At 47.4% G+C, this 11,453-nt stretch overlaps 1 protein-coding gene across 1 annotated transcript; it reads right to left on the minus strand.

Annotated features, from left to right (window-relative positions):
* Positions 1–298: 298 nt before the first annotated feature.
* On the minus strand, positions 299–8,660 carry DDA1 (DET1 and DDB1 associated 1). Its single transcript, XM_054979602.1, has 5 exons — positions 8,579–8,660; positions 6,471–6,551; positions 5,977–6,028; positions 1,480–1,541; positions 299–1,190 (listed from the first exon to the last, which is right to left on the minus strand). The coding sequence occupies exons 1-5, from the start codon at positions 8,579–8,581 to the stop codon at positions 1,080–1,082; spliced, it is 309 nt and encodes a 102-aa protein (XP_054835577.1). The 5' UTR covers positions 8,582–8,660; the 3' UTR covers positions 299–1,079.
* Positions 8,661–11,453: the final 2,793 nt, after the last annotated feature.

Consider the following 11,453-nt stretch of genomic DNA (forward strand, 5'->3'; position numbering starts at 1 on the left):
CTACTCTCTGGCCTCCACCTGAGGCTAGCCAAGTGCTGCCACACAAAGCTCTGCACAAGCCCCACTGCCTCCTGGGAAGGGTTTTTGGGGTCAGGCCTGAATCTCCTTCAACAGATGCAAGGCCCACTGCTTCAGGAGGAGAATACCCTTTCTCCACCTCTGTTCTGTCTGCCCCGGCACCCCATCATCTTTCCCCCCCTAAACATACAAGTTTGGGTGAAGGGGGCAGTGAATTTAGTTCAGCCCCCTCTCCAATTGTCCACATCACAGACTTTTCACCATTACGTGGCAAAAGAGGTGAGAAATGCCCATTTTTTATTCTACTGGAGAAGTTGCACAACTGGTTTGCTCAAAGAGTGGCGCTAGAAAAAGAGAGGAAGGATGAGAGCAGGGATGTGCTTTGCTCCGAGTTACATGGCTGCCATGCAACAAACTCCCCGGCAGGGCAGAGGGAGGGGAGCAAAGAGGGTCAGGAATAACAACAGTTTTTAGCAAAGTAGAAAGTCGTGGCTGATACCCTCACCCTTAGAGAGGAACCCTCGAAATTAGTTTCTTTACAAGGTTGATTTGATTTTAACGGTAGATGCAGGAATGGGAGGGGGGGGGGTTATCAGCACCTTCCAGAAAAATCTAATTTTAAACACATTTTACTAATAGTACAGAAGGCAATGCTGACATGACCTCAAAAAAGAGGGTGGCAGAATTGGGCTCCCCTTCCTGCAACTAGATCAAGTTAGCTGGACTTGGGGGAACAAGCTGCAAAAGTGAGTTTGTTTATTTAAGAGGCAATGATCACAGTTTAAACATTTTTTTCCTGTCTTGCTCCACCAGAGGTTTTTTTGTGGGGGGGGAGGGGGGAGAACATAAATAATACTACAAAACTGGAAGAAGGGACCTTCCCCTCCCCTCCTGCACACACAAACAAAAATAAATACATTAGCTCCTCTGAAATCAAAAGTGGTTTGGGACTCTATGGGGAGGGGAGGGGCACGTGGAATTTTTTCTTATTTTTTGTACACAGTGAAAGACCAATAAAAACCCACACAGGAAGCGTCTGCATCAGTGCAGAGTGAGAGCTTTTAAGTGTCCTCATTCATATCTTGGCTGTCTGTCCGGGCGATTTTGCGGGGCGGGGCCGAATTTTCCCCCTCTATTTCCACTTGCTCTGGATCTCTTTTTTTCGCTGCATTCTGATAAGAAAAGGGAAAGACACACACAAGTTTTACAAATTAGTTTTGCTGAGCAATGCAAATGGATAAGGCCTGGGGAGCTGGATTCTCTCCAAAAGCCTCAAATCTCATTTCTCTACTTCAGACGCCACAAATCAACAAGGCCCCTGAAAGACAGAGCACAAAATTCTGCAGTCCCCTAGAAAGGAAGGCTGCTGAGGAGTGGAAATTTGTCTCTGAGTCTTCTCCCCCTTCCCACCTCCTCTTAAATACAAAAGTGAGAGATGAACATACAGCATTCAATCCATACCTTTTTGTCCCACTGCTGATGTAGGTAACGCAAAAGTATGTTGGTCTTTTCTGTCACGATAACTGCCAAAGAAAGAAAGGAAACTCATGAGAATACCTAAAGAAAAACAGCTCATGGCATTCAAAGGCAGCCCAGAGCACTCCAGATTTCCCATAAGAGGTTGCAAGCACATAAGGATATACTCTAGGGCCACTGAACTCCAGTGCTGGGAGGGGCTGTATCCTGAAGTGCAGAGCCCCTACTCCACACGCAGAACGCCACATACACAGTCACAGGAAGCTGAAGCCTGACCCTGGTCTACCCAGATCCACCCCACTTCTTGCCTCTCCTCTGACTGGCAGCATCTCTCCAGACTTGAGAGGTCTTTCATGTCACCTCTTCCCTTTGAACCAGAGATGGTCCTGCATGCGGATCTCCCACTGAGCCACGACCCCTTGCCGGCACCTCCAGTTAAAGGATCTCAGGCTATAGGAGCTGAGGAAGGTCCTTCGTTGTACCTGAGACGTGGAGAGGCACTGCCAATCAGAAGGGGCAAGACTGAGCCAGTTGGCCCCAAGGATCTGAGTCTACATATGGCTGCTCTGCATAACATCTGCCACAGGAGTGTGTTTAAAGATAAATATCACACTGCAGTGTCCACAAAGTTTTTAACCAAGGATAAATGTGCCAACTTTGTAACGTGAGTGGATGCTACAGACGGCAATACCCTGTTGACAACTTCCAGTTGAAAACCTTTTGATGGAACATACCCAGTCGCCAGAATTCTGGATTCCATGCACCACCCGAGGCAGGAAGAAGCAGCCATTCAGGAGCCCCCACCTCCCTGAATCCTCCAGTCCCACTCCATATGCCACTGGTGGTCTACATGGCTCCAAGGCTCTTTGCAGTGTGAAAGTACTTTGATGATAGAAGCCAGCAGGCCCTCAGCTGCTCTCTCCTTATTATGGGCTGGAGCCTACCAGGACACTGCTTAAACGTTAGGGGAAGAGGCTTCTGACTTGGAGTACGCCCACTGGCTCCCTGCTTGTATCTGCAGGGAAGGGTGAACACAATAGGCAACACAAGAAGGCCAAGAAAATCCTTATTCTTGAAGAGCCTCGGCTGCTGGAGTTTGCATTTCTAGCCATCTTTGGGAGTCTAGGAAGGAATTATGCCCCTGTTGCTCTTGTAAATAGCCTGCAGGGCTGGGAACTCTGTGTGTGTCTGTGTCTCTGTGTCACCAATCAGTGGGGTCAGCTGCTAGTTTCCAGGTGGCTGCCAAGCTGCTTCTCAAACAACAGAGGAGCCTTGGGCAGCTTCTGCAAGCAAGCTGGCTAGCTTGCCTCAGGACTGGCTTTTTTCTTTTTTATTCTATCTTGAAAGAGGCCAGCCCCTCAGTTAAATAAAAGGTCAACCAAAATTATCTGGGGGAGGTATTTTAAGGCTTCTTAGCTTGCAAAAAGAGAATGGAAGGGGCACACAATCAAGTTTAGTTCATGCTATTTATTTATGTTATTTATAGCCCCCCTCGCCTTTCTCGCTGAGACTCAAAGTGGATTACACAGTGTTAGTCAATACAGTCAACAGCTAGGGCGTTCAATAAATAATACAATGCAGAAATTTTAAAATAAGCAGAAATCTGATCTAGAGCTAAAATAACACTGAAACGTACACAAGCAATTTGACATAACATATTAAACAACATGGAAGCAACCCAATAGGAACATATTTACAGTGACAGTGCACAATAGTAGAATCTACAGTCTCATGTGCAAGGTGGCACCTGCAGAAGGCCTGCAGAAGATGAGCGAAGCTGCTGTAGTGAAGCATAGTGAGAGAGATGGTGCTGTAGATATGAGGTACCAAGGCCATGAAAGGCTTTGTATGTGACAGTCAAAACCTTGAATTGAGTCCAGTAGCTGATGGGTAGCCAATGGAATTACTGCAGAGTGGAGTAACATGCATACACTGCCTAGCTCCTGATAATAACTGAGCTATGGCTTTCTGCACCAATAGGAACTGACCCTACATTGATTGCATTACAGTAGTCAAGTCTCAAATGTTATCATGCCGTAGATCCAGGTGGCCAGATCAGCCATGTCAAATTAGGGGCTCTCTTTCAGGCTAGACTGAATTTGTAAAGGATATTTTTTCCCAGCTGCATTAACTTGCTTTTCTAGCAACAGCATTGGGTCCAGTGTAACTCCTGGGCTGTTAACTGAGTTAGCAAGGGTCAATTAAGCCCCATCGAAGGAGGGGGTACAATGTTCTTCAATATCTCCACTTTCCCAACCAGTATCACTTCCATTTTGTCTGGGTTCAACTTCAATTTCTTCACTTTGAGTCATATGACCACAGCTGTCAGGCAACGACTCAAAATCTCTAGTGTATCACCAAGTGATTGGGATAGAGAGATACAGAGCTGAGTGGCATCCACATATTGATGACATCCAGTTCCATAGCTATGAATGACTTCTCCCAAAGGCTTTATATAGGGTAGAATAACATGGGAGATAGGACTGCACCTTGTTTAAATCTGTAAGATAACTCCCATGCTGAAGGTAGCTGGTCTCCAACAAGAACCCTTTGGGTCCGTTAAAGGAGGAACAATTTAAATCAAAGGCATATTCCCTGATATTTATTTCTGCATCCAAACACCTCAACAGGATGGCACCATCTACTGTGTCAAATGCTGCAGGTAAATTCAAGAGACGCATCAAAGAAGTACTACTGCCTTTGTCTACATTCAGACAGAGGTTGTCCACCAGAGCTGTCTCCATCCCATAGCCTAGCCTAAAACCAGACTGAAAAGGATCAAGAGTGTAAGAGTTATCCAAAAAGACCTGGAGTTGGTCAGCTACTGATTTCCATCACTTTGCCTAGAAACACAAATTAGATATTGGGCAATAACTGGCTACATCATTTCTGTCTAGGGATTTTTTTTAAAGTAATGGGTGGATAACCACCTCTTTGAGTGGCTGGGGGGAGGTGCCTTGAGTTAGCACTGATCTGTGACAGACATTAAGAGCTCATTTATGTTGTCTTAACATGATTTTAGCAGCCAAGATGGGCAAGAATCCAGAGCACAAGTTGTGTCCTTCACAGCTGCCTGGATGCTGTCAATATTCATCACCTTAACTGGGTCAAAATGGTGCATAAGTGGACCAGATGGTGTATTAAGCAACAGCAATTCTTTTGCCTTGCCTAAATTACAGCCGGCATCCAGATCAGAGCAAAAAAGTTCATGCTATTTTGTCAGCAAAGAACTTTGCAAAGGTGTCATAGCTAAAAGTCTGTTTTTGAGACAGTTAAAGTTAAGTTTTGAGACTCAGAATGTGTTGAGATATCTTAAACAGTTGGGATGACTGTGAACCAGCTGAAGCAATGGTTGCAGAAAAATAACATATTCTGCACTCACTGCCACTTCCTAGGTCTTCCAGCGGGCTCTGTAGCATGCTGAATCAGATTTGATAGTTTTCCACCAGCATCTTTCTAGTTGTCTTCCAGCCTTATTTAAGTCACCCAGTTTCACAGAAACCACAAAGCTGGCTTTTGCCCCAAGGACAGGAGAGAGATCGATAAGGAACAATCTTGTCAATAGCTTCAAGGAGCTTCACATTCCAAACTCCCACCATAGCCTTAACAGAGAAAGTGCTGGGAATTCTAAATTTGCCCAGATCATTTTTGAATCCAAGAGGATCCATGAACCTCTGTGGTTGGATCATTTGATGCCTGATGGGGAGAATTATATTTCCCTTTTTCCAGAAGTCAAGAACTAACAGGGACCGATAAAATTGATGGGCTGGAGATTCAAGACAAACAAAAAAGGAGTACTTCTCCCACCACACACAACTAACTTGTGGAATTCAATGCCACATGATACAATGATGACCTCTGAGACAGTCTTAAATGGGAACTAGAACAATTCATTGAAGATGAGAGATGCACCAACAGCTTACAGAGAGCCAGGATGGTGTCGTTGTTAGAGAGCTGAGGAGACCCAGGTTCAAATCCCCACTCTGGGGTGGATGCTCGCTGCGTGACTCTGGGCCAGTTACATCTTTCAGCCTAGCCTACCTCACAAGGTTGCTATGAGAATAAGATGGAGGAAAGGAGAAAGACGTAAGATGCTTTGGGCCTCCACTAGGGAGAAAGAAGGGGGTAAAAATGATTTAAAAAAAAAATTAAAATTAGTAGCCATGACAGCTAAAGAGAACCTCCATGTTTGGAGAAGTGCACCTAACTATTACATTGTGGGAGACAGCAAAAGGAGTACCCGCTGCTTGTGACCCTTCTGAGTCGCACAGCCAGCTACCGTGGGCCACAGTGATCTGTAGAGGGATCCAGCTGAGCTGCTCTCGTGTAGGCATTTGGAATGGGGCATCACAGCTGCCCCAATGTGCTCAACTTGAGAAGCAAAGGCAAGCGCTGGTCACTTGAAGGCAACGCCCCCCCCCCCGCTACTTTCTGACAGTTCAACTTGACAAAGCTAGGAAGTGGGGAAGAAAAGAAGCTTACTTTGTTCAGACGGATATTCCCGTGTGGGAAGATACACCGACGGTCTTCTATTCTGTAAATTTTAAGAAAAGAGGTATTAATGAAGGAAAAGGTCTCAGTTTCATCTCAGCTTAAACAAGCAGCACATAGAACATGTCAAATTATCGGGGGCAGAAAAGGAAGAGTTGAACTCTTCCTTCCAAAGAAGCAAGCACAACCTACTCCTGCAGAACTACCATGAGAAAATGCCATACACCATGCAGTTCCTGACTGCTGGGATGATGTGGGATCAGGCCACAGAGACGCAGCACCCCACACCACCCGAACAGCAAAAATTGGGGCTTGCCAAGGGCAAGACACCAGTTAAAGAGCTCCTAAAACAAATAAAATTTGCAGCAGTGAAGGAAGAGCCTTTACAAGAAGATGGTGGAGGAGGCTGGGCTCTCTTCAGCTATCTCACCCGGCCCTCAAGTGAAATTCCTTCCCAGTTTATAACCTAGAATAGATATACTCACCGATGCTTTACATACAGAGTCTGCATGGAATCGACTGAAGTTGCTTTTGTTGTAAACAGGCAAGCCTTTCAGAAAGTCAGCCTAGGAAAAATTATTTTAAACAATAAGTGATATACAGGCTTGTGCACACATCTGGTCACCAGGAGCAAAAAAGAATCACCCATAGCTAATCATACCAGGAAACTGTACAAAACATTAGGGTTAGATGAGTGGGACAGCAAGTAAGCAGTCGTGTGGACCTGAAACAGGATCCTCCCAATGCAGCAGAGAGGGAGACAAATGTTAAGCTGCGATCTGAGGTTGTCAATTGGGGGGATCTTTAGAGTACCCTGCTGTCTTGACAAATCAAGTTCACAAGGCCCTTATCATTCGTGAAAGGATCTCTGTTTTGTCTAGAGCAGCATCTTTTGGCATGCACAACTGGCTCCATACTAAGGGTGCTCATCTAAAAAGGAAAGGCTCCAGCAGGTAATAATGTCACCAAGCAGCTACAGAGCACAAGATAATTCACAGTGCTTAGTGGTACAGTCTCAATGATCCTTACCACATCTTTCTAAGGCTGGCCTGTGGTGGATTCAGCACGTAAACACAGCTAAGACAAGCCTCTCTGTGCTTCTAGCCACAGGCTATTCTCATGTATGTTCACTCAAAATTTAACTCTGCTGCTTTCAATGGGACTTACTTCTAAGTAAATACAGACAGGAATCCCAGTCTTGCTTTCAACCTGTGACTGAAATATTAGTGTTTTAATGTTTGGGCTGTGAAGGGTGTGTGTGTTTCAGAGGGATTTTTTACACACTGACTCTGATACTACTTGTAAATATATAGTTTAGAAAACTAACACATACTGTGGATCTGTTAGCTTCTCCCCTCCACCCCTCCCCCTATGTCTTCCAGATAAATTAGGGGTCTGTCTACCAGTCATACCAGACAGTTTTTACTAATCATCTATCAAAATTGGGTAAAAAGTGAAGTAATAATCAACTGATGCAAACAAGAGGCCATTTCTGGCCTCTCCTGGAGGCCCTGTTTTTATAAGTCTATAGAAGAAGCAACAACGAACGGTCACCAGCCATCAGAAGCACCAAACAGGTAAAGCAGTCATAAGGAGATGCAGCTGGTGGACACCTCAGCATATCAGGACCACTGCTGCTCCCTCCCCTTCAGCTGAATTCTTTCTGTGCAAGAAGCCCTGGGCCTGGAGCCTGATCTCATCAGATCTCAGAAACTAAGCAGGGTCAGCCTTGGTTAGAAATTGGATGGGAGACCTACAATGAAGACCAAACTCCCATCGGGGTCGCCATGAGTCAGCTATAACTTGATAGCACTCTCCACCAACACTTCTACTGCACTCTGACCTGGATAGCCCAGAGGAGCCTGATCTCATCAGATCACAGAAGCTAAGCATGGTCGGCCTTGGATAGCAACTGGATGGGAGACTTCCAACGAAGACCAGGACTGCAGAGGCAAGCAATGGCAAACCACCTCCACCAGGGGTCGCCACGAGTCGGCTATGACTTGACGGCGCTCTCCACCACCACCCAGAAGCCCAAGCCCAAATCCAAAGTTGCCCCAGGAGCCAGGCTTCATCCCGTAACCACTCATGAGGGTCATCTTCTCCAGCCAGGCCTCTTTGCAAGTAGTTCCCACATCCTCCTCGGACTCTTCCACACGCCCCCTCCGAAGCAACCGCAATCTCCCAAAGATACAGGAGCAGCATCCTCCCGAGCCCCCCTGAGCATAGCCCCCCACCCCAAAGCCATTCAGCCCCTGCGCAGGATTCAGCAGGAGGCAGACGCAGCCGGCGCATCCCCGCAGCCCTCGGGCGCCTCCCCCTGCCCTACCCTGCCGCCCCCGCTCCAGGCTCCACCGACTTGTCAACCGACCTGCCCCAAAGGGCCCCCGGCCTGCAGCACCCAGGAGGCACCAGGCCCTGCCCCCCCCCCCCCAGTCAGCGTCCAGAACTCTCGCGCCCCCCCCCCCCGCCCGTTCCTGGCGCGGCCTCTCCGTCCCCGCCTGCCGCCCTCCACGCCCAGCGCCCGGCACGCACAGGCCCCCCTGCCGCCGCCCGCAGCCCCTCCGCCGGGCCGGGGGCGCCGCCCACCTACCATCTTCCCGGCAGGCGCCTCCTCAGCAACTTCTCATCCCCCCCTCCTGCTGCCCTGCCCTCCTTGGCCTGGCTGCCGGGCCGCACCCCCTCGGGCCTCCCATTGGTCTGCCATGGCAGGAAGCGGACTTCCCATTGGTCTAAATGACCGCCACTCCGGGGAAAGCTCCCGTCCCCTCCAATTGCTCTCCTCTGCGGAAGAGGAAAAGGAGACACAGGAAGTGTTAGACCGGATGCGGAAGGTAGGGGTGGGACTTCCGCTGCGGGAACTTGGGAAGTGTAGTTCATGGGTATAGGTCAAGATGGGTCTCCATGTTTGTCTGTCTGTAGCAGCAGAAAAGCGCAAATTAGTAAAGAGGCCAGCAGCACCTTTAAGAGTAACCAACTTTACTGTAGCATAAGCATCTGACAAAGGGAGCTGTGGTTCTGGAAAGCTTATGCTACAATAAAGTTGGTTAGTCTTAAAGGTGCTACTGGACTCTTTACTATTTTGCAACTACAGACTAACATGGCAAATGCCTCTGGAGAAAAGAGCAAGAGTCCAGTCGCAGCTCAAAGACTAACAAAGTCTGTGGGAGGGTAGGAGCTTTCATAGCTCACAAAAGCTCTCATCACAAATGTTGTTAGTCTTCTAGGTGCTACTGGACTCTTGCTCTTTTCCTCTGGGCAGATTGGCCTGTTCAAGGCGAGAGTCGGGCTGCAGTGGAAGAAACAACGGGGAGAGGGAGAAACTTTGTATTCTCTTTTTCGAGTAAAGGACTTCAGAATGGCGTGGTTGAAGATGCCGTTATTGACAGGGAGAGTACCTGTGGCAGCTGATAGCTTTCTTCCTGTTCGAGGCACCAGGCAGCTATTCACCCTCATCCCCCATTAAATAAAAAAGGTACTGACCCTAAAGCTCAGTTGCACTTTACCTAAGATTGGGTCTGGATGACACAGGTGAAATTTGTTCTTTTGCAAACCAGTTCAAAATTTACCTGGAAGCAAAGTCCACTGGGGCCTATTAAAAGTATCATAATTATGCTAAGGACCATGCTGTCTGCAATGTGGTGGTTGCAGAAGGGCACAGCAGGGTTGGCAAGTAATGGCAGATAACACTTGTTGGAAGAGGAGGAGCCCTGAAGGCGTTGTTACTATTATGAGGTCCCTTAAGAGGTCCCTGAATTGATAGGGGGTGCTATCATCATCGATACATCTAATTCTCAACATGGCTGAATCTGTGCAGATGGCCCAAGAGTTTCCTGCAGCTTGCATATGAAGACTAGAATTTATATCTTACTTGGGGGCTGAGGGGCTCAAGGCCCCTCGGATTTGGCCATGGGGGGCAAGCAGTGACAAGCTCACATGAGGGTCTTAGTTACAATGGCAGATGAAGCGCAGGACTCTCCACCGCTCCTGTTGTATCATGTTACAATTTCCATGATTCTTTGGGGCTTCGTTCCTGTTTTTTGCTCATATGTATTTGTGTTTATTAAGAATTTATAATTTAAAAAAGGAATTGCAGTTTATATAAAAAATTTACAAATAAATGTTGCAGAAGAATTAAGAGACTCTGACAGAGAGGTTGTGGAGAGGCATCTGGCTGCACTGGATGAATACAAATCCCCTGGGCCTGATGGGGTGCACCCAAGAGTGCTGAAAGAACTTTCTAGAGAACTTGCAGAACCCCTGTCCATCATCTTCAAGACCTCCTGGAGGACTGGGGATGTGCCACAAGATTGGAGAAGAGCTAATGTTATCCCCATCTTTAAGAAAGGGAGGAAGGATGACCCAGGAAACTACAGGCCAGTCAGTCTGACTTCTGTTGCTGGGAAGATATTAGAGCAGATTTTAAAGGGATCAATCTGTAAGCATCTGAAGGACCACTCAGTGATCTGGGGAAGTCAGCATGGTTTTGTTCCTAACAGATCTTGCCAGACCAAACTGGTTTCCTTCGTTGATCGAGTGACCAGCTTACTGGATTGGGGGAACTCTGTTGACGTGATTTATCTGGATTTCAGTAAAGCTTTTGATAAGGTCCCCCATGACATTCTGATGGGCAAACTGGAAGACTGTGGAGTGGACTATAGGACAGTTCGGTGGATAGGGAACTGGTTGGAGGACCGCACTCAAAGAGTGGTGGTCAACGGCGTTTCATCAGATTGGAGGGAGGTGTCCAGTGGGGTGCCGCAGGGCTCGGTTTTGGGCCCGGTACTTTTCAATATTTTTATCAATGATCTGGATGAAGGAGTGGAAGGGCTGCTCATTACATTTGCTGATGATACCAAATTGGGAGGGGTAGCAAACACCCAAGAAGATAGAATTAAAATTCAACAAGACCTGAATACTCTGGAAAAGTGGGCAGCTGTGAATAGGATGCAATTCAACAAAGACAAGTGCACAGTATTACATCTGGGCCACAAAAATGGGAAGCACAAATACTGGATGGGGGATACACTTCAGGGCAGTAGTATATGTGAAAGGGATCTTGGGGTAAGAGTGGACTGTAAACTGAATATGAGCAGTCAGTGTGATGCGGTGGCAAAAAAGGCTGATTCAATCCTGGGTTGTATCAAAGGGGCCATAGCGTCGAAATCGCAGGAGGTCATAGCCCCTCTCTATACTGCCTTTGTCAGGCCACACCTGGAGTATTGTGTGCAGTTCTGGAGGCCTCACTTCAAAAAGGATGTGGACAAAATCGAGAGGGTGCAGAGGAGAGCGACGAGGATGATCAGGGGTCTGGAGACTGAGCCCTATGAGGAAAGGCTGAGGGCCTTGGGAATGTTTAGTTTGGAGAAGAGGAGGTTGAGGGGGGACATGATTGCTCTCTTTAAATATTTGAAAGGCTGTCATTTGGAGGAGGGTAAAGAGCTGTTCCAGTTGGCAGCAGAGGGTAG

The sequence above is a fragment of the Eublepharis macularius genome, chromosome 5, assembly GCF_028583425.1.
Source record: "Eublepharis macularius isolate TG4126 chromosome 5, MPM_Emac_v1.0, whole genome shotgun sequence".
NCBI classification, from domain to species: domain Eukaryota; kingdom Metazoa; phylum Chordata; class Lepidosauria; order Squamata; family Eublepharidae; genus Eublepharis; species Eublepharis macularius.

Excerpts from the sequence above, each read along its gene's own strand:
- DDA1 (XM_054979602.1), bottom strand. Across the intron at positions 1,542-5,976 it reads GGAATATCCGTCTGAACAAA|TTATCGTGACAGAAAAGACC; the intron begins GTAAGCTTCTTT and ends TTTCTTTGGCAG. Across the intron at positions 1,191-1,479 it reads ATCAGCAGTGGGACAAAAAG|AATGCAGCGAAAAAAAGAGA; the intron begins GTATGGATTGAA and ends TTTTCTTATCAG.